Source organism: Channa argus, chromosome 4, assembly GCF_033026475.1.
Source record: "Channa argus isolate prfri chromosome 4, Channa argus male v1.0, whole genome shotgun sequence".
Lineage (NCBI taxonomy): Eukaryota > Metazoa > Chordata > Actinopteri > Anabantiformes > Channidae > Channa > Channa argus.
Window position 1 is genome coordinate 340,722 of NC_090200.1, and position 23,083 is coordinate 363,804.

A 23,083-nucleotide genomic window follows, 5' to 3' on the forward strand; every position below is an offset into this window, starting at 1 on the left:
TGATCAGTAAGACCATTGCTATGTTTGGATCAGAATAATATCACGTTCGAACTTCAACATCGTATCAGTATGTTTTATTTTCACACGTGGTTTAACAGCACTAACAGACCCGAAGACACACGCGCTCACACAATCCTGCAGAGCAAAGAAGCCACAGAACTGCTCTTTAGTTCCCTTTACTCGAGTTTCCTTCTGTGACCGAGTTTCTTCGTGTTTTTCATCGTAGCCGCAGAGAAACGATCAGAAAATCCGGTTTGATTTCTCTTGTTTCCTGCTTGGCTCTAACTCCGCTCTCTCCCTTCATTACTTCTCTACGTCACTCGACCACTGACGCTCTCACTGCGGAGGGTGGAGCAAATCTGTGGTGCGTTTATGACATTTCAAGACAAAACAAGTCCACAACGTTGAAGAAATCTAGTTCTCACTGTTCACATAAAAGGGACTTGATGTAGGACAGCCAGTGCAATTTGGCCACAACATCAAAGAACTTTTTTTTATGTTGTATTTTTTTAATAAGTATTTAATGAATGTTTAACCACATTAAAAACACATTGGAAGTAACAAACCTAGTGCTTTACATTAAAGCTACTTTCTGATACAGTTTCACAAACTTTGTGTCTCTAAACAAACTTAAACACACCCACATGTTGCAGTTTAGTTTCACTTTCACTGAAAAAACACCGTGGCGCAGAAGATTTTCTCCTCCTGAAGGTAAAGTAACTGTTTTTATGTTTTAATGGTTTTATTGTTCCCTCATCAACATTAGACCCAGTAGAAAGATTAGAAGCAGCAGCTGAAGTGCTGTAGTGAAACTTTACTGAGTCACAGCAGAAACGGACGAAGCTCCGCCATGTTTGTTTACGTCAGAGAGTAAAATCATTAGAATCAGTAGATGTGGAGTCAGCTGATGGTCATTAGGTGAAAACAGAGTCCTTGGTACTGAAGCAGCTTTTCGAAAGTAGCTCCACACCTAAGTCTGTAACATCCATCATGTGCTGGTGATTAGCTTGGTGCCACCATCTAGTGACTGATGGTAGAAGTGGAGCAGATGATGGCAACTTCCTCTGCATCCCACTGCTGTCTGAAGGAGAAATAATAGAGAGGAGGATAAGTGTTGATGTGCAGATGAAGAATGTGTGTTTCCTCTCCACAGGAAGGTAGAAAGTGTGTGTGAAGTCAGCAGCATGGATCAGTGTGAGGACAGAGAGGAGGGAGACCCTCCCTCTAAAACCACTCTGTGTGGGGGACCTGAGAGCCAGACCAAAGCTCAGAGGTGAGATGAGGATCTCTAACTGTCCATGACTCTTCTCCATGTCAGAGCTCAGCACCAACAATCACTCCACCATCATTATTCACACTCTGACCTCTGTCTGTGTTGTGTTCAAGACCAGAGAAGCTGCACAGACCAGACACAGCTGGACCTGGATCTGAACCTGAACCCAGCTGTGTGTCCATGAAGAGTGACGGGTCAATGGAGGCTCCTCTTCATTTCAGACAGTCTACTGATGGAATGTAATATATTCAAACTGACAGAAAGACAGCAGTTTTTTATCCATTATACATTTACAGCTCAGTTTGCAAAAAAGAGCTGCCATAATTAGTCCTTGGCATTGACACTGAAACTATGCCAACATCAGTATTTTTAACTAATGATTTGTTTTTTGGCACATTGATAAATACACCTTCCATAGAGCTTTACTTTACATACTCATAGATTTTGGGGGAACAATATTTAGCTTTAACTTTCATGTTTACTTCCGCTCTTGTCATGACTAGTTTTAAATCATTACCAAATCACCATCATTATTCACACTCTGACATCTGTCTGTGTTGTGTTCAAGACCAGAGAAGCTGCACAGACCAGACTATTCTGGATCTGGACCTGAAGCTGGACCCAGCTGTATGTCCATGAAGAGCGACTGGTCAAAGGAGCCTCCTCTTCATTTCAGATATACTGTTGATGGAAGGTAAAAATTACTTACAGAAAGGAGTTTTAGTTGATTTTGTTCAGTAAGGAAATGAACATATTAATTAACCCAGCTGTGTGTCTATCAGATGTGACACAGGAGTTTAACACTCACTCTACTGTTAAGATATAAGATGTAAATCAACCACCTGCCAAACACCTGATTCATTAACAGTACTGAGATATAGCACAATTGTGCCTTAAAGGTTCCTGATTCATGCTTGAGCTGCTATTAATCAGAGAAGCTTTAGTAGTTCATTTCATTTCTCATACACACAGAAAAATAAAGGTGCTAACTAGAACCAAAAATAGTTCTTGAGACTGATGCCATAGAAGAACCATTTTTAGTACCACAAAGAACCTTTTAGAAAATGGTTCTTTGAAGAACCATTTTTAAGAAACCTTTCAAAATACAATATATCATCAATTGATGTGTCAGGTAAAATAAGTACAAGAACATTGATGTAAAAGGTTTACTGACCATACTTAGCATACACAGAAACAATAAAACAATTTCCACCCTCAGCACAGCTATTAACATATTCCACATAACATATTTATACAGTAGTCCAAGCTGTCTTATACAGGGAAATCATAAATTCACAGTAAAACATGACAGAACTTTGGCTTGCACTGTTTTTTTTTATATATATATATATATTGTTTATATGCAAACTATAGTATATAGTATAGTATATAGTATATAATATATATATATATATATATATATATATATATATATATATATATATATATATATATATATATATATATATATATATATATATATAAAAGGGTGTATAAAGGGTATATATATAAATTTTTTTATTATTTTTTTTTAAATGTACCACATACAAATAATGTAAGACCTCATGAATATAATATAAAAATAATTTAGTACTAAAACAACCAAGAATTATATTTTAGGTTAATCTAGCTAGCACCTTTTAACAATAAATAAATTGACAATGTGGTTAATAAAACATTTGGTTATTAAAAAATACATCCTGGAATCTAATGTGGCCTCCACAAATATTTTCTTTTGTTAAACAAAACAGTTTAAGAAACAGCAAAATATAAAATTTCATTTTGCATGCCAATTTAAACATCAACTTTAATATGAAAATTAAAACAGTTGCAGAATTATTATCTAAAGATGGACTTACCAATCAATTAATTATATCTCACAGCTTTTCTGTATCAAGACTTTCATGTTTGAATTATTGTTCAAGATTAGTCCATTTCCGGACAATGCAAGGCTCTTCTTAAAATTTGCTGGCACTAGGAGACTAGGACACATTAAGTTCATTTGCCACTCTTTGCACAGCTATTGGTGCAGTAGTCGTCAAAGTTTCAAGCTTCAGAACAAATACTTCCAAAAAGTATTTTTCAGCGGACCTGGATAGGCAACATTGTAGACATAGTAAAAGGGACAACGCAATACTCAGAGCCAGAGAAATGTTTACTTCCCCACTGTCCAATATCATTTTGTGTCCATCCATCTGGACATTGAGCTCAGTGCAGTCATTCTGGGGCTTGCCATCACTGGTGCCCACAATTGTGGGCACTGGGCTGAGTGGATCCTGAAAAAATAAATGACAAATCACACTCATAGCTCCATAGAATATAATTTTCTAGAAATCATAATTATTATTTTTTTAATTATTAAAAATCACCTTGGAAAATTCAATTAATGACACACAGATGGCAGGCAGTCTCTTTGAAAACAGAAGGCAGTATCGCTGACGTATCGCTGTGTTCACCATCTGACCTAAAAATGAACATATGTAGAGATCACAGGGCAGGAGAAGAGCCTTTACACATTTTGGATACTGTATACAGTTGTGAATGAAAGTTTACATACACTCATCATGGGCATGACAACATTAGGATTTAAATTATTTCTTTGAAGACCTATGCTATGAAGATGAGTTATACAACAAACATGTTTAATATGTAGCCATAACCAAGCTTGTGGTAGAACTCTGGTTAGATATTTAACAACTCTTCTTTTGGTAGAGCTAAATAAAATGTGTTGCTTTTGTGGCACAGGCCTGATTCTTATGCATGGTCAAGAATATTTCAATAGGTTTAAAGTCGAGAATTTGGGAAAGCCAATCCAAAAGCTTAGTGTAACTTGTCAACTTCCTGTTACAGATCATGATTAAGAGGCCTTGGGGCTGGCAAATTAAAAGACGTTTCCTATCAGATGTTCATGTCAGAGCCGTAAAAAGTGGCATTTGGGATGAAGCTGAAAAATCATTCTAGGATGTTATTAACATGTTTGCTTACCATTTCTTTCTGTGTCTGTTTGGCTGTTGTCAACTGACTGTAGGCAGAGACGTTTGAGTTCACTGTTTGGTGCTATGGACACAAGCTTGTTTGCCAGCTTACTGAATCCTCTGACTGTTTCATCCTCGGCCGTTTTAGGCAAAGTTGATGCCTCTTCAAGAACCTAAAATAAAAATATATTAGGATTCTACCATGATATCATGCAGTAGCAAAATAGTACCAAATAGTACCAAAAATTAGTACTGTCTGACCACAGGGTCAGTGGTTCGATCCTCTGTCCCAGCTATATGTTGAAGTGTCTCTGGGCAAGACACTAAACCCCTAACAGCCCATTCCACTCCCCAGCTGTGCAGAGCCGGTCCAAGCTCAGAAGAAATTGGGGAGGGTTACCTCAGGAAGGGCATCCGGGGTAAAGAATTAGGTGATAAAAACAATTATGCTATTAATTTTATTGAATTTGCTGTTTTATGTCAATCAGAAACTAGAAGATAGGACCAGGGTTAAGAACCAATGAATCTTTGAAATTCAAAATACTTGTATTATTCTAAAAAGCACATAATCTGCTGTAGTCAGTGCATTTCTGTATTCCAGTATTCAAAACCTGCTCTACTGAATTTTCCTACGAGTCACCTGAATAAAAACAACGCGGCCGCGCTCTCTAGTAGCGTTACTGATGAAAAAAGGCTCCGATTTTTCCCATATGGACAACAAGTCACCTATAAGCAAACAACACAGCGACAGTCTTTGAAATATAGTTATTACAAAAAAACTTCAGGTGCCATTTGATGTGTTGACATTAACGTTACTTTCCAAATATGTAACGTTAAAGTTACTTGTATCAGTCTAGCTAACACTAAAGGCAGCATTTAGCAGCTAACACTACAGGAAGCTTAGCAAACGTATTACATTGAACGCTAACAAACAACAACACGTAAAAACGTTTGTGTGAAAATACTTTACCTTATCTATCTCGGAATCCAGAGATGAAGACGACCAGTGGAAAAACCGCAGTACAAATACCGATGACAGTAACTGCAGTCACCTAGAAATTTAATTTGGAAAAAAGTTCTCGTTGCTCGCTGACATTCTGCGTGTGCGCACCTCTTCTTTTTGTTTTTTCGCGTGCGCACCCCGGGTAGCTGTGGCAGCCTGGGTATGACGTAATCCCTCTCTTTCTCTCTGGCAGTACACTTAATAATGAATTAGCGGCTGGAGAGGCGCGCAGATCATTTACTTTAATAAAAGTAGCAATACCACAGTATAAAAATACTATAAGGAAAAGTCCTGCATTCAAAATGCTACTTAAGTAAAAGTACAATATTATTAGCTCAAACTACTTTTGTGACATTAGACCTCACATAAATTAATGCTATTTTATTGGAATAACATTATTAAAGAACCACTGACCAACAAAAATGGTTCTTTAAGCCTGCATGGATTTTCAAAGAACCATGCAGGCTTCTGAAGAACCGTTTAAGAACCATTTTTTTCCTGTGTGTAGGGCTATGCAGGACATTTCAGCAGTCAGGGAGGGAGAGAGTTATATTTGTCTGAACTGTCAGTAGCTGAAACCTGCAACCAGCTGCAGATTGAGCTGTTGATTCTCAGTGGGATCAGCAGGACAAGTGAACCTTTACCACCACAGGGAGTCTCTGATTCACTTTTGACAACCAAATATCACTTCATGGACTTTTACCTTGTTTGTGTCTCTGTGTGGACAGACATGACGTGAGCTAATTCTTCGTGATTCCTCCACAGAGTGGACCAGCAGAGCGCAGAGGTTCCCAGCGGTCAGTCTGCCCAGCAGCATCAAACACACCTGGACTCCATATTTATGGTCTGTACATGTACAACTACTACTTTTTTATATGTTGTGTCCACAATAATGTCCATGCTGCACTTTTTAAACCAGTGGATTGTCAGTCTGTCCAACATGGATCTGATGTTTGGCTCCATGGTTTTACTTGGATTGTGTCATTCATATAGTTTTCTGTTCCAGCTGCTGGAGGACAACATTGTCACTTTTGTGAAGAACGAGCTGAAGAAGATCCAGAAAAGTTTGAGTCCAGATTACTCACAATGCTTAGAGAGTCAGAGGGAGGATGAGGAGGTGTTGGATGGTGAGGATGAAAAGCAGAGGAGGAGCAGCAGAAAGTCATTTCTGAAGATCACAGTGAACTTCCTGAGGAGAATGAAGCAGGAGGAGCTGGTTGACTGTCTGCAGAACAGTAAGAATGACATCTTTAAATTGATGTAGATGATATTTCCTACAAAAAGACAACATTATGTGCACAGACATTCTCTAAAGCTACATTAATTAACATATTAGACGTTGTGTAGTGATCAAAGGGAACTGGATGGGCTTTATACTATTACACTCTGCAAAACGGTGCTGTCTTACATGCTTCTGTTTAGGGCTGAACTATTAATTGTTCTCAAATTCAATTTAACACATCACAACAAAACACGTTTAACTTGTTTGGGCTGTTTACTGTGGTGAAAATGGGCTCAGCAAAAGCAAACCCCGCTGTCAACGAACAAGAGACCAGACTAAGTCAGACAATAAAGTCAGTCGTTTGGAAATATATTTGCTTTTAAATGAGAGGATGTATGGCAGCAACAGGTGTTTTCAAGAAGCAGCCACACGGGTAACATCACAAATGCCCTTAAAATGCACTTTAAAAAGCCCCCCCTTCCGGATTTTGTTGGAAAAGTTATTGATTAGAAACACAGTCAGCTGGCACATGATGACATGTTTGCATGTTGTTGGTATTTGCACTGTATGAGCCAACCAGGGTTTCCTCTATTTTTGTTCATAATGTGTATTGTAAGGTTAGTTAAAGTAACATATGTATGAGTGTACATACATATGTACCTTTAAGGTTTGTTCAACACTTTTTCATAGAAAAAATGTTTACTATATGTTTGTTACAAGAGAAGTAGTTCAGCTCAACTTTCAGAGAGTACAGACACAGCTATAGGAGCTACAAGTTACAGCTATCAGAGATTTAAATTCAGCTATTTGACCTGGCAGAAAGGACGGACTACAACGTAGTAAGGACTGTAACAAGGTAGAAGTGAAAGGTTCAGTGTGTAGCTGTGGAAGCACACAGTTTTTACGTGTTTGTGACCTTACTATTCGTAAACGTGTACTGTAGAGTTATTCTGTTCAGTTGAAATGTGGAAATTAATAAATGTTCAGTGTTTTTTATCCAACGATTTCTGGAGTGCATAATTGTTGGACCACCAGAGACGAGTAATCCTTACATGCATTACCAGCATGAAAGAGGAGTTTATGTGATACCCTGTGCTTGGGTATTGTCATGTATAGCTTGTTCAACGTAGATATTACATAAGAAAAACATTTGGAGACAAAAAATGGCATGTTAGAAATTTATTATTTTCTTAAATTGTTCAGCCCTATTTCTATTGTTATTCCAGTGTTGGTGTCTTGGCAAAGTACAGTCCATAACTTAGTCCCTTCCTAGCAAAGTGATTCAAGTCACAGCCAGTCATGTTGGACCATTCAACACTCACCAGCCAAACCAAAACCAAAACTATGTCTTTTAGACCAGTGATGTGCATCATTTTAATTTTGTAAAGGGCAAAAGCCAAGATAATCAGTGTTGCATTTTCAATCTAGAGAGAATTTAAAAAACAGCCAAAGGACTAAACTGAATTTAGATGTGACGTCCAAACTTTAGGGTCTGTGATCCTCTAAAGCTAAAGAGTTTTTTTGTGAAATATATTATAAATATATGTATTATAAATATATTAGCGAGCATGCATCTTGTTTATCTTTGTATAAATTCAATAGGCTTTACTTTGGAAGTGACCCATTTCTGTCATTTGTGTTGATAAAAATTTTCCCTCTTGGAAGAATTGTAGACAGAACTCAGCATGATGAACCATCTCAGTTTAATACATGCCAGCACGGAGAAGAACACATGGATGTTGGCTGTTTTTTCTAGGTGGTGTTTTGTAATTAGATGTTAACTGTAGATACTGTTTATATGCGATAACTGGTCTATCGGTAAAAGATTGTGTTTCTGTGTGTGGTACCATGCTGCTTATTGCTCTGACCAGCCCCCGCTGTCTCCTATGGTTGGGAGTCCTGCAGTCCTGGAGAGTGAACAGCAAGTCCCCGGGGTGGCGCATGTGGCCAAGATTCCTCTGTGCCTTGCTCCTCTCTGCTTGTGGGACAGACCCGTGACCTGTGTCCATAACCACCACATGTGTAACACCGCAGTTTGTCTCTATCACCACCCAGATGCTGTCCACGCGGCTGGTTATAGGGCTCTGACCGCCCTCCCCTGTTCCTGTCTCTGGTACTACTCTGTTGTGGTGGTCTCCATTCACAACCTTTTGCACTACCTTGCTGATAGAAGATCAGCTGTGCAGTTTGAAGCTTTTTCACCTGTTTGTCATCAAAGTCCACCCTGTTTCTTTCAGCATATAAAACATGTGACCATACGGTCACCAAAGTCTCTGTTTCCCAGCCTACACAAGAAGTCATGACTCGGCTTCTCAATCCAGGATGAAGACCATTTACTAACGCAGTCTTCAAAAAATGGCTGTAGGCGGCATTACCGGGACACTTTCCATACAGGTACGATAGTCAGCAGCTGACTCATCCTCCTTCTGCTTTGTGTTATGAATCTCAGGCCAGCAGACTTGTAAGGGAAAAATGACCCATACAGCCTCATACAGGGTGTCCATTATGGTGTTGAATGCCTGTGAACCCACTGGCGCAGTTGTGGACCAATTAGCAGGTCGGATGTTGGGCCATCGTAGTTTGAAAAATCTACAACACAAAGCTTCCACCTCCTGCAAAGTTGGGTTATACATAGCAAGTAGCTGTTGCAGTGCTGCAACCCATTTCTCACCACCAGTTCTTTGGGGATCAGGTAATTCGTCTGCCACCTCCTTCAGTTCATCTGGTTGCCACAGTCCTTAGACAAGCACTTCTGGAGCCCAGTTTGCTTGTTCTTGAGGATTTTGTGGCATAGGTTGTGGGTTAGGGAAAGTCATCATTGGCATTTGGTTCACTTCCCCTCTGTTTCCTTGGCTTCTGAGCCAATAGTCGAATGGAGCTGCTAATGGTGACAAAGCCTTACTCAGCGAGACAGAATCTTCTTTTGTCTTTTTCACAGTTGGTTTTTGAGATGGTGTGGAAGAAATATATAGGGAAGACAGGTCAGGGTAAATTTGCTCAACGTCCTCTCCTTCTGAGTCCTTCTTTGCTAGGTCACTTGCAGGGGCCACAGCTGTACCCTGTGGAGGTTGTGTCCCTTGTGCGGGAGGAGCAATAGACCTGGAGACAGCATATGGTGGGGGCAGGACACTATCTCTTGCCCTACATTTCTGTTTCTCCTTCTTTTTGTCCTCCGTACCTAATCTTTCATTTTCATCATAACTCCAGAAGATTTTTCTGCTCTTACTTCAGACTCTCTTTCCCACTTCTGGAAAGCATGCCAGTCGATTTTATACTTCCCTACTTTCTTTCCCTTTCTGAGAGAGAGAGAGAGATTTTTACTTTATTTTTCCCTTTTCTTTCAGAACACATAGAATGACACAGACAATTTTTTTGCTACCACACAGGCTGTACACAAATCTAAATTGTTGAGTAGGTTTTCTGAGACTGAATATCATATGCCAGTTGTAACAGAGGCCTTTTTGCATAAAAGTGTTTTACAATTCGACAAATTCTGTGGTTAGTTTAAAGTGACAACTGCAACACTATATTCCTTCCATCATATTATAGTAATATGTATTAAGATAAATATGCTGTCTTTATACAGGCTACAAACATTTCATAGTAAATTCACAGGGTGTCTGGGTTGACATTGTCACCTTTAGTAGAAGCCACTCCTGGACTGCTGGAACATTCTCTATGTGTCTTTTGGATTGTATCCTAACCTGCCAGCCTGTTAACCTGTCTGCATATTGCCTACCTGTCAGGTGGCCCGTCTCATCAGTTTGCCTGCCGAACTGTGAAGCAACTCTCCAGCTCATCTGCATACCAGGTACTACTCGAATCTGTCCCTGAACCTGATTATCTGTCTGACCCCCTGGCTTCATAAGTCTTTCTGATTATCTGAACTCTGCTTAACTGACCTGGATCCTGGATTGTGTTTCTCTCTGGCCTGGCTCAGAACTCTGATTTCATTATTGACACTGTTCCTTAGATTGTGGACTTTGCCTTGTTTAACTGCCCTGTGTCAGCTTACTGGATCAGAACCTGAGATTTCTGAACCTGAGAACCCTGTGATCTGTCATCTGGATACTGGATTCTTTATACTTGGACCTTGTTCCAACCCTTGTGCTCTGCCCCAGCCTGTCTCCTGTCTCCCGTGTTTTCTGTCCAGTTCCTGTTTCCTGCAGTACTACTTCGGAACTGACCCAATCTGCTCTGTGGACCTCAAACTCCCTGTCTAGACAGCGTCTGAGGACCTCTGATCTGGATTTTGCCCAGCCCCCGGCAACAATGCTCGGTCTCCCCACCTCTGTTGCTCCTGAAATCAGACTCCCCAGTCTTCGGATCTCCAATCATCTATTTACCCTATTATCAATAAACAAAATCTTAAACCTTGCCCTTTTGTCTGTGCTTGTGGGTCCTATTACCTTAACTTATGACAGCACAATCTGCCCACTATGGACCCCTCAGACACGAATACTTGGAAAGTGCAAGTAGAGAGGGTAGATCACAACATTGTGACATTCTATCTGACCTTCGAGCAGACATCCAATCTCTCACACAACAATTAAGACGGTTATCTCTTTTGCCACCTCGCTCCTCAGTGAACCTGAACCTAAGATAAGCCCTCCTGAACGCGTTTCAGGTGATCCAGCTGCAGACCCATTCTAACTCAGTGCAAATTAATATTTGAGTTGCAGCCTTCTTCATTTCCCATGGAGCGTGCCAAAGTAGCATATACCATCTCACTGCTTTCCGGGCAAGCTTGTTTGCGGGGCACAGCAGAGTGGGAGTGAGATGCATTTTCAGTGGTGTCCTTCAAGAATTTTTCTGAGGAGCTTTGCAAGGTTTTTGATCCAACAAGACCAGAGAGGGAGGCATCACGCCGCCTGACTAAGATTACTCAAGGCAGGGGGCCGGTGTTTGAATATTCTGTCGAATTCCGCACCTTGGCTTCCCACAGCTCTTGGAATGAATCTGCGCTTGTTGACTTTTTTTATTAGGGGCTTTCTGAACAGATTAAAGATGCACTTTCGGAACGATGTTTCAGAATGAACCTATGTGTGTATTTTGGAGGTCAGGGCCACAGAGTTCAGTCTTGCCCAGTAAAAGGAGGGGCTCAGCAGGTCAAGTGAGGCAGCTACTGAGTCCCCTTCTTCAGGCTCTCATCCATCTTCCATCTCAGACTGTACCCCAATCTGTTTTTGTTGATTCAGGAGCGGACACAGATTTCATGGACAAGCAACTTGCACTCAAACTAGGTCTGATTCCAAACCACTCAAGATCAGAGTTCTTGATCGTCATCTACTCAATCCCAGCTCTTATCATTCTGAAACAGTTCATCTGTCTATAGAAAATCACCATGAGACCATCACATTTCAGATTATTCATTCTCCTCATTTACCCCTAATTCTCGGCTCTGCTTGGTTGCTAAGGCACAACCCTCTGTTAGAGTGGAGGCCCTGCTCATCTACATGTCTTCAAGCTGCCGCTGGGTCTCTGGATACCATTTCTGAAAGTTCCCATGATGAATTCCCAGACCTGTCCTGTGTCCCTACTATATATCTGGACCTGAAGCAGATATTCAGCAAGGCCAAAGCCACCTCCTTATCACCTGGTTCTATGCCACGTGGCAGATTATTCTCTCTCTCACCCCCTCTCTCCCCCTCTCCCAGAGAATGTGCATTGTGGCCATGTCTGGAGTGTACTCCAATGTCTCCTACAAATTAACCTGTTCGTCAAGGCAGAGAATGGCGCTACTGGTTGGAGGGGGCTGAGAACCCCTTTATAGTCCCCACTTACCACAAGAACCTAGAATATCTGAAGACCGCCAAGAGATTTAATCCTTGTCAGGCCCATTGGGCATTATTCTTTAATCATTTTAACTTCATACTCTCCTACCCTCCTGGTTCCAAGAATAACTAAGCAGATGCCCTCTCCCATCAGTTTGAATCTCCAAGCAACCCTGAGGTACCTGACTTAATTCTTCCTCCATCTGTACGCCTTGGTATTATTGAGTTAGACATTTAGAGAGGGGTCGTTCAGGCTCAACAGAACCAACCCGGCCCATCCTCTTGTCCCTCCAATCATCTTTTTGTTCCAGATTCTCTTAGGTCCAGGGTTTTACAGTGGTGTCAGTCCTCCCACTTGTACTGTCACCCGGGAGTAACTTGCACCATTTTGCGGTTCAACAGAGATTCTGGTGGCTACCTCTCAACAAAGATGTTAAGGAGTTTGTTTCAGCTTGCCCTACATGCACTCAAGCCAAGTCCAACAACAAACCACCCACCGGCCTTCTTCAATCACTCCCCGTTCCCCGGCCCCCTGGTCTCACATCTCTCTGGATTTCAATACTGGTTTACCCCAATCATCTGGATTCACTGCCATTCTCACAGTGGTCGACAGATTTTCCAAGATGGCCCACTTTATTCCCCTTCCTGGGTTACCCATTGCCAAGGAAACAGCCCAGGTTCTCCTACAGCACGTCTTCAAGATTCATGCCCTCCCCCTTGACAACCCTCTGAATGTAGTTTACAGCCAGATTCTGGAGAGAGTTGCTTGTTACAGGTTGCTCTTGGTCACAGTCAGCCTGTCCTCTGGATTCCATCCCCAGTCTAATGGCCAGTCTGAGAGATTGAATCAGGATCTGGAGACTGGCCTGTCTCCTCTGTTCTCTGGATCCCTCCTCCTGGTCCAAGAATCTAGTCTGGGTTGAATACGCACACAACTCTCTACCATCATCAGCTCCGGGGGTAACACCATTTCAGACAGTGTATGGATACAAACTACCTCTATTTAAAAGCCTGGAAAGGGGGTCTTCCATCCGATCTGCCCAAGCACGCCCTCACCACGCCTGATTGTTTTCACCTGTTCCCCTGGCTATTTAAACCTAGCTCTTTCCCTGCCAGATTCTCTCTGCATAACTTCAGTGAGCCTTCAAGTCATTCTGTACGTGTTGTTTGGATTGAATCCTAACCTACCAGCCTGTTTGCCTATTGCCTGCCTGCCAGGCGGCTAACTGCTCTGTATTGGCTTACTGGATCAGAACCTGAGATTTCTGAACCTGACCCTGTGCTCTGTCATCTGGATACTGGATTCTTTATACTTGGACCTTGTCAGTGCTCTAACCATGTTGTGCTCTGCCCCAGCCTGTCTCCTGTCTCCCGTGTTTTCTGTCCAGTTCCAGTTCCTGCAGTACTCATTCGGACCTGACCCAATTTGCTCTGTGGACTTCAAACTCCCTGTCTAGACAGCGTCTGACGGCCTCTGATCTGGATTTTGCCCAGCTCTGCTCTGCTAGTTTCTGCTCTCCCCACTCACTCACCTTTTCCTCCTAGTGAACAGTATGTTCAATCCCATGATGTCTCCGGCTATAATGCTCGGTCTCCCCTTCTCTGTCGCTCCGTAAACTGCAACCTGAAATCAGACTCCCCAGGCTTAAAATCACGAATCATCTATTTCTACTATTATCAATACACTATCTTAAACCTTTCCCTTGTGTCTGTGCTTCTGGGTCCTATTACCTAAACTTATGACAGACAGTATACTGGCAGCAAGAGAGAGAAATCAGAGGACAGATAAGTCTTAAGGAGTGACCTGTCAAATGAAATATCATAGTGTAAGTATTTAGTTATGAGTCTTTAATAATTTTAAAAGCGTTCCAACTCTTCAGTTAGTCCTGCTTTTGTTCCAGAGTAACTCTGCAGCTTATAGCCTCTATTCAGGCTTTCAGACTGCTCATTTGAGTGCAGCTTGATGCCCTGCCAGATTTTAAAAAGTGAGGCATTTTGCATTTCAGAGTGAATGAAGTAAGGGGAGAGACAGCATTTAAGAGATATTGGACACATTTCTATGCAGATGCACTAACATACAAAGTCACCCAGCTTATTCTGGATGATTAAATCTTTACAAACATGGTCAATCCATGTGGTGAAAATGTATCAATGTTTTATCAATGTTGTTTAAATAGTGTTTTGAGAGGCACTGACATTATTGATTCCCAAACATCGGAAAACAAATTCTCTGGGTCTGACAAGTCTGTGAAGGACAAGTGTGTCCCTGGTGTGTCCCAGTGTGGTGTCAAAGACACTGAAGAGTCGTGACATAAAAATTATGTAGAGAAGACAACAAGACTATTCTACCTACATCGCACATATTACTACTATTACTAAATGCTAATCAATTTTTTCTTTTGGCTTATCCTTTTACTTATTTGCTAACTACTGCACACTGTGTGTTAATGTTACAGCAGTTTGATGCTTTTTTCTTGGAAAACATTTAAAGTTCAAAACATCCTGAACAATGACTATGTCTCAATAAAGAACAGGTAAAGCTAACAAGCTTAACTGTATTTTGTAGGAAAAACAGATGAGGTTAATATTTCTGATAAGTCCTCCAGTCACCGACTTCTTCTGGACCTTTGCCTTTCAGGATTTAAACATATAGCTAAATATTTGATGAATGATTTTCACGAAGGTTCAGCTGTCAGTGAAAGACATTAGCATCATAGCATCTCAATGGCTACCTTTTGTTTTGTTTGCATTTTTAAAAAAGTTTTCAGTCGTTTAGCCCTGGAACTTTGAAATGAAAACAGGGTAAAGTTTGCTTCCCCTCCATGTAAATTGAGTGTAAGGGAAAAAACAGCACCCTAAACCTGACATAATACCAATGCATTTTCAGCTTGTACAAATGTTCTATCATCATCAGAAGTAACAAATATGATCAAAGTGGGTATAAAAAACGCTATAGTAAATTATGAAACTTTTGTTCTCTTTTAGAATCGTCAATCATGTGCCAGCCTATACTAAAGTCTAACCTGAAGCAGAAGTTCCAGTGTGTGTTTGAGGGCATCGCTAAAGCAGGAAACCCAACCCTTCTGAATCAGATCTACACAGAGCTCTACATCACAGAGGGAGGGACTGGAGAGGTCAATGATGAACATGAGGTTAGACAGATTGAAACAACATCCAGGAAACCAGTCAGACCAGAAACAACAATTAGACAAGAAGACATCTTTAAAGCCTCACCTGGAAGAGATGGACCAATTAAAAGCGTAATGACAAAGGGAGTGGCTGGCATTGGTAAAACAGTCTTAACACAAAAGTTCACTCTGGACTGGGCTGAAAACAAAGCCAACCAGGACATACAGTTCACATTTCCATTGACTTTCAGAGAGCTGAATGTGCTGAAAGAGAAAAAGTTCAGCTTGGTGGAACTTGTTCATCTCTTCTTTCCTGAAACCAAAGGAATCAGCAGGTTTGAAGAGTTCCAGGTTGTGTTCATCTTTGACGGTCTGGATGAGTGTCGACTTCCTCTGGACTTCCACAACAATGAGATCCTGACTGATGTTACAGAGTCCACCTCAGTGGATGTGCTGCTGACAAACCTCATCAGGGGGAACCTGCTTCCCTCTGCTCGCCTCTGGATCACCACACGACCTGCAGCAGCCAATCAGATACCTCCTTGGTGTGTTGACATGATGACAGAGGTCAGAGGGTTCAGTGACCTACAGAAGGAGGAGTACTTCAGGAAGAGGTTTAGAGACGAGGAGCAGGCTGACCGGATCATTTCCCACATCAAGACATCACGAAGCCTCCACATCATGTGCCACATCCCAGTCTTCTGCTGGATCACTGCTACAGTTCTGGAGGATGTGTTGAAAACTAGAGAGGGAGAAGAGCTGCCCAAGACCCTGACTGAGATGTACATCCACTTCCTGGTGGTTCAGACCAAACTGAAGAACATTAAGTATGATGGAGGAGCTGAGACAGATCCACACTGGAGTCCAGAGAACAAGAAGATGATTGAGTGTCTGGGAAAATTGGCTTTTGAGCAGCTGCAGAAAGGAAACCTGATCTTCTATGAATCAGACCTGACAGAGTGTGGCATCGATATCAGAGCAGCCTCAGTGTACTCAGGAGTGTTCACACAGATCTTTATAGAGGCGAGAGGACTGTACCAGGAGAAGGTGTTCTGCTTCGTCCATCTGAGTGTTCAGGAGTTTCTGGCTGCTCTTCATGTCTATCTGACTTTCATCAACTCTGGAATCAATCTGCTGTCAGAGGAACAATCATCACAGATGTCTGAAACAATGACAGATGAATCTGCACAGACAAACTTCTACCAAAGTGCTTTGGATAAGGCCCTTCAGAGTCCAAATGGACACCTGGACTTGTTTCTTCGCTTCCTCCTGGGCTTTTCACTCCAAAGCAATAAGTCAATGCTAAGTGGCCTGTTTTCACAGAAACAAATGAACTCAAAGACAAATAAGAATACAACTGAATATATCAAGAAAAAGATGAGTCAGAATTTGTCTGCAGAGAAAAGCATCAACCTGTTCCACTGTCTGAATGAACTGAATGACCGTTCTCTAGTGGAGCAGATTCAACAGTACCTGAGTTCAGGAAGTCTCTCCACAGATAAACTGTCACCTGCTCAGTTGTCAGCTCTGGGATTCATTTTACTGTTATCAGAAAAAGATTTAAATGTGTTTGACTTGAAAACTTACTCTGCTTCAGAGGAGGCTCTTCAACGACTGCTGCCAGTTATCAAAACCTCAAAGAGAGCAATGTGAGTAAACAGATAGTTGGATCTATTCATTATACAGAATTAAGACACTGCTGTCCTTCAACAAAAAAGAATATTAAATAGATTCTGTTGTTTTTTTTTTTCTTTCTTCTTCAGACTGAGTGGCTGTAACCTCTCAGAGAGAAGCTGTGAAGGTCTGTCCTTAGTTCTCAGCTCCCAGTCTTCTAGTTTGAGAGAACTGGACCTGAGTAACAACAACCTGCAAGATTCAGGAGTGAAGATGCTGTCTGCTGGGCTGGAAAGTCCACACTGTAAACTGAGAACTCTGAGGTCAGACTTTATTAAACTGTTAAGTTGAGGACAATTTCATTAGTGGTTTGCATTAGTGGTTAACATGCTAATCCAAATACAACTGGTTCTGCTGAAGTAACTTGTCAAAGTACTTTCTTATTTAAAAAATTATTTGATTATTTTCTTGTTTGTTACAGTTTACAGTACAGTTTCATCTTGTATTTGCACACAGCAGTACCTTCAGCCTCTGCCATCTGTGTTATGTGTGTCTGCAGACTGTCAGGTTGTCTGATCACAGAGGAAGGTTGTGCTTCTCTGGCCTCAGCTCTGAGCTCCTCGCACCTGAGAGAACTGGACCTGAGCTACAATCATCCAGGAGACTCAGGATTGAAGCTGCTGTCTGCTGGACTGGAGAATCCACACACGAGACTGGACACTCTCAGGTATGGAGACATCCACCCATCAATTATTTTCAACTGTGGCCACAGTTTCAACAAGATCTTCCACATGTCTTTCTCCCTAGCAATATTTTCTACATAAAATCAGTATATCCTGGGTCTACCCCAAGGCCTTTCTTGAGTTGAAAGCTTCTACTGGAAGGCACACATGAGGCATCCTAATGAGATTTCCGATCCACCTTAGTTTTTTTTTTTTAAGTGGGGGATGCAAAATAGGAAGGGCTCTTCTCCAACCTCCCTCCAAATGACCTTTCTACCCTATTTCTAAGGCTGAGCCTGCCCACTCTACAGACGAAGCTTGTTTCAGCTGCTTGTATTCGCAACCTCAGTCACAATGCAGAGCTCATGACCAAAGGTGAAGGTTGGAATATAGACTTACTGGCAAATTTAAAGCTCTGTAATGGTCAGTATCAAATTCTGTGATGTGGTATGCAGGGACAGCAACATGAAGGTGATAAACAATAACAGAGTAGACAAATTAATCAGGAGGGCCAGCTCTGTTCTGGGGGTCAAGCTGGACCCTCTAGATGTCATGGCTGGGAGGAGGATGCTGTCTAAACTCCTCTAAAACTTGGACAATCCTTTCAAAGGCACAAAACTAGGCAATCCCTGATTTTTCATCACAGAAATATGCTGACTCTAATCCCAGTTGTGTCACATTTGGCTGCAAACGATCACAGTTCATGCATTATCCAGTTTCTTTGCCTGTAGTTCCATGAAACATGGTCTAGCCACCACACTCTTTCTTATGAGCACCTGTCCCAGGTCTAGCTCCAGAAAGTTGCCCCCCATTTTTATGGCAAGGTAACACATTCCTTAACTGCCACTCTCACAGTCACATCCAGCCACTCTCTTATTAGATTCAGAAAATAGATATGAACAATAAATTGTGCATAATATGCTCTTTTCAAGAACAGGGCTGTTTGTACTATTAGTTCTTGTATGAGACCCCATGTTTTCAAACCTGTTAGTCTAACTATTAAAAAGAAAAGATAAATAATTTGTAAAATAAACTTTAAATTTGCTTTAACCACTGGAACAATACTTTTGAGTTGCTGCATTTCACGTAAATTTGTCAAAGCGTAGGGTTTTAGACTTAAACCGTTTATACTAGTTTGTGTCTGAGAGCCATGTAATGTCCATGTGTGCATGATGACAGAGAATGTGCTGCTCTGACCCCCCTCCTCCTTTCAGGTTGGAGCCTGGTGGAGACCGATGGCTGAGACCAGGTCTGAGGAAGTGTAAGTGTGTTTTTAATGAGATTGATGGAAACAAAGCAGCAACATTCAACCATCTTCAAACTGTCACATATCTCATTCACATCATCAGAGTGTCAAGAAATGAACAGATGATGGATTAATAACTGCAGCTGTTTGTGTTGTGTTGTTCTCTCCATCAGATTTTTGTGAATTTACACTGGACACAAACACAGCATACGCACACCTCAAACTGTCTGACAACAACAGGAAAGTGACTTATGTAGAGGAGGATCAATCATATCCTGATCATCCAAACCGATTTGATTTTAGTCCTCAGCTGCTGTGTAGTAATGGTCTGACCGGTCGCTGTTACTGGGAGGTTGAGTGGAGTGGACTGGTTCATGTATCATTGAGTTACAGGGGGATCAGAAGGAGAGGAGATGGTGAAGAGTGTGTGTTTGGAATGAACAATAAGTCCTGGAGTCTGAGATGCTCAGATGGTGGTTACTGTGTCAGGCACAATAACAGACAAACATCCATCTCCTCGTCCTCCATCTCTAACAGAGTAGCAGTGTATGTGGACTGTCCTGCTGGGACTCTGTCCTTCTACAGAGTCTCCTCTGAGAAACTGATCCACCTCCACACCTTCAACACCACATTCACTAAAACTGTTTATCCTGGGTTTGGATTTGGGTTCTGGTCCAAGCCTGGTTCTTCGTTCTCTCTTTGTTCAGTGTAGTAGAGAGAGTCTGCTATCAGAGACTGACTCAGTAAAACAGAAGCACCACTGATGGTACATAAATGATAGAATAAATTGCTGTAAAATATGAAAGGTATTTATGATGAAAAGAGACTTGCATCATATAGGATGTGCCCATTCATTTTCAATGGAAAACAAGCTGTGCTGCTGAGTTCCACCTGCTGTGTGCTTCAGATGCAAGAGGAACCGGGCTGTGGGAAATTGAGGGAAAACTAAATGTATGCAAATGTGCTTTGAAGTAGTTCAGTTACAGCCAAGCGAGAGTCAGTTAGAAACATTTTGATTGCAGTGGAAAGCAAAGCAGAAAATCTGTTTACTACCCGACCTGGAGGAATGAGGAACTACGAGTAGAAAAAGGTGATTGTTGCATTTTCCCATTTATTACGTTCTTGACACCATGTGCAGGTGGATTACGCACTTCCTGACAGACAGATGCCAGTTTGTGAGGCTGTTGAGGTACATCTCTGACTCGGGGACCATCAGCACCGGATCCCCCTCAAGGCTGTGTGCTTTCTCCTCTGTTATTCTCCCTGTATGCCAACAGCTGCACATCTGGACACAAGTCTGTCAAGCTCCTGAAGTTTGCAGATGACACCACCCTCATTGGCCTCATCTCTGATAGAGTAAGATGGACTGTCTGGTGTCATGGTTCGGCATAAACAACCTGGAGCTCAACTCTCTCAAGACAGTGGAGATGATAGTGGATTTCAGGAAAGACCCAGCCCCCCTCCCCCTTGTCACCCTCTTCAACACTTCAGCCATCTCTGTCAAGGTCTTCTTTTCCTGGGCACCACAATTACCCAAGAGCTCAAATGGGAGCAGAATATCAGCTCCCTCACCAAGAACGCACAGCAGAGGCTGTACTTCCTGCAGCTGCTGAAGAAGTTTCACCTCCCTATGAAGATGATGGTGAACTTCAACACTGGCATCTGCCTTCGAATACATTCTCACATCATCCATCACAGTCTACTTTGCTGTAGCCACAGCCAGGGACAAGGCCAAGCTGCAGCCCATCATCCACTCAGCTGAGAAGGTTATTTTCTGCAGCCTCACATCTCTCCAGGAGCTATACGTCTCCAGGACCCAGTGAACGGCAGCCAGGATTGCAGCCGATCCCTCTCATCCCGGACACAAACTGTTTCAGCCCCTCCCCTCTGGCGAGAGGCTCCAGTCCATCAAGACCAGGACCTCACATCACAAGAACAGTTTATTCACCGCTGCAGTCAGTCTGCTGCAGAGCGCCCAAAGCCCCCCCAGATAATCCCCCCTACTCACGGACAGTGACTCTCTTTTTTTTTTTCAAGTTGTATTGTATTGTATTGTATTCTGTCTCTGTGTACATACTTTATAATTGTTGTTTGTCACACCTTTGCATTCTAACTTTAGGTTCTAGATTATAATAATAATAATAAGCACCTGACACCTGATTCTGATTCTGATTCTTATTAACAATGTGTATTTAACACGTTATGTAAGTTAGTGGGACAGAAAAATAAAACAAGAATGAATTTAAAAAACAATTTGCCATCACTGCTGCCGTTTAGTGATGGCAAACAACGCAGAAGGCTCTACGTAGCACACCACTGTTGTGTATGCATACTATCGTGATCCACATCTTGGACTTTGGACTTGTCCAATTTGCTTTTGTTACTTTGATGGCATTTATTGTGTATTTACATGCTGCTTAATGTGGCCTCTTTCTTCAGCTTTACCGTTATTTGGAGTGAGCACAAAGCTTTTAATATTGTTTTTTTTGTTTGTCATTTTTTACTGCTGGACTGCAGTCTCCAAAGGCACCAGTATCTATCTGCCGTACCTACCCTGTTTACCTTGCTCATTTTATTGTTTATTAAAGTTTATTGAAGTTAATTGTTCAAGTTAGAGGGGTTTAGTTGATATTACATACCTTTTGATGTATAAAACAAGCAGCTAGTTTACTTTCCACTATGGATAGTCTGTGTAAATTTTTTTATTTCTTCTGCAGTCTGTTTAGAAAAAGTCCAGATTTACCAAGATATTAGTCACATTAGAGCTGCACTGACTAGTAATCAGTAATCACAGCATTTAGTGAAAATCTGTCCTGATGAGGCTGAAAGTTCTATTTAGATTCATTTTGGGAACAAAATCCTGGATCATTTTGAGATTTCCTGACGTCTCATTTCTCCAGCTCTGAATCAAAATGTCATCATGTTTTTAAAGTTGTTATGTTCTGAAGTGTTCGGCCCTAGAGAACCAAAGTCTCCCATCATCATTTTCCTGTTTAGTTGCACTTCCTCTGATTGTCGCGCTGCACTTTACTTTTTCCATGTTAAGGTGCAGTGATCCTCTGTGTTCCTGTTGTTAACACTGACTGTTGGTAGTTTGGTCCACTAGAAAAAGCACAAATCTGCTGCTCACTTCGTAAACTAACTCACAATCTGACAAATGAACAACTAACGGAGCTGCTCCTTTTGTCTCTGAAACACTGCACCACAGATCTGCCACTACTATAGGTACTAGACTCACTTCATCCTCCTTTAAGGCCGTAGGCAAACAACACATTCTATTTAAAACAAGATTCCAATGTTCTGACTTTTTAATGTAACATACAGTTATAGTTACTTTTGTAGTTACTAAAAATTCTAATTTTAAATAAAAAGCTAAATATAATCCAGTTTTATAATAACATAAAATAACTTATTAGACAACTCCATTAAACAGGACATTTACTTTAACTTTTGATATTTGAAATACATTTTAACTGATACTCTTGTACTTTTATAGCAGCAGTAATCAGGACTAGATAGAATAGAGTATTTTTACTTTGAACATTCAGCACTGCCAGTTTGTCTTGTTTCTTAGTGAATTGATGAGTTTTATTTCTTTCTGATCAGTTTGTGTTTGACCACAGAAGGAAACATGAAGAACTAAACTCTGATCTGACCTGAGCGGATTTTCTCCACACTGACTGACAGGAGGAACAAAGCAGCAGGAGCTCCTTCCTTCCTCCATTGTTGCTCCAAAAAACAAAAATCTTTTAGCATATGTGTTGCTGAGCTCGACTCTGCTGCTTTTACCTCATGTAGGAAACTTGATGTGGGAAGTTACTTGTAGCAGCTTCTTCCCTCAGTTTTATCCAGATCTCAGCCTCTGGTTTCACCAGTTTGAATAAAGAGCAGTAATTATAACTGAGACACAACTACTGTTGTTCTTTTGAACAAGTTATTGTGAATCAGTGAACTAATGTAACTACAGAGTGTTTCAGTCAGTGAGAAGTAAAAGTTGAGCACCTGTTGGCAGCTTCCTCTGACTGCATTCAGGTGCCACTGATATGAAGCAGAGAAGAAGGAGAGATGATAGAGAGGAGGATTGGAGTTGATGTGCAGATGAAGTATGTGTGTTTTCTCTCCACAG

The 23,083-nt window shown here is 41.4% G+C and overlaps 1 protein-coding gene and 1 long non-coding RNA gene across 5 annotated transcripts; one reads left to right on the forward strand and one right to left on the reverse strand.

Moving 5' to 3' along the window:
* Positions 1-116: 116 nt before the first annotated feature.
* LOC137125481 (NLR family CARD domain-containing protein 3-like) lies at positions 117-21,559 on the forward strand. 4 transcript variants are annotated; one of them, XM_067501000.1, is made up of 11 exons: positions 117-711; positions 1,154-1,273; positions 1,387-1,512; positions 1,842-1,967; positions 6,017-6,095; positions 6,258-6,486; positions 15,233-17,024; positions 17,139-17,312; positions 17,549-17,716; positions 18,926-18,972; positions 19,131-21,559. In XM_067501000.1, the coding sequence occupies exons 2-11, from the start codon at positions 1,185-1,187 to the stop codon at positions 19,667-19,669; spliced, it is 3,369 nt and encodes a 1,122-aa protein (XP_067357101.1). In that variant the 5' UTR covers positions 117-711; positions 1,154-1,184; the 3' UTR covers positions 19,670-21,559. The 4 variants fall into 4 exon arrangements, with proteins under 4 accessions (XP_067357101.1, XP_067357102.1, XP_067357105.1 ...); XM_067501001.1 differs by lacking the exons at positions 117-711; positions 1,154-1,273; positions 1,387-1,512; positions 1,842-1,967; positions 6,017-6,095 and adding an exon at positions 10,220-10,284 and having other exon boundaries at positions 6,420-6,486; XM_067501002.1 differs by lacking the exons at positions 117-711; positions 1,154-1,273; positions 1,387-1,512; ... (1 more) ...; positions 6,017-6,095; positions 6,258-6,486 and adding exons at positions 8,785-8,867; positions 10,220-10,284.
* Positions 2,767-5,451, reverse strand: LOC137125583 (uncharacterized). The gene is made up of 4 exons (XR_010914171.1): positions 5,219-5,451; positions 4,259-4,421; positions 3,643-3,737; positions 2,767-3,549 (listed from the first exon to the last, which is right to left on the reverse strand). It is a non-coding gene; the product is annotated as an uncharacterized lncRNA (long non-coding RNA).
* Positions 21,560-23,083: the final 1,524 nt, after the last annotated feature.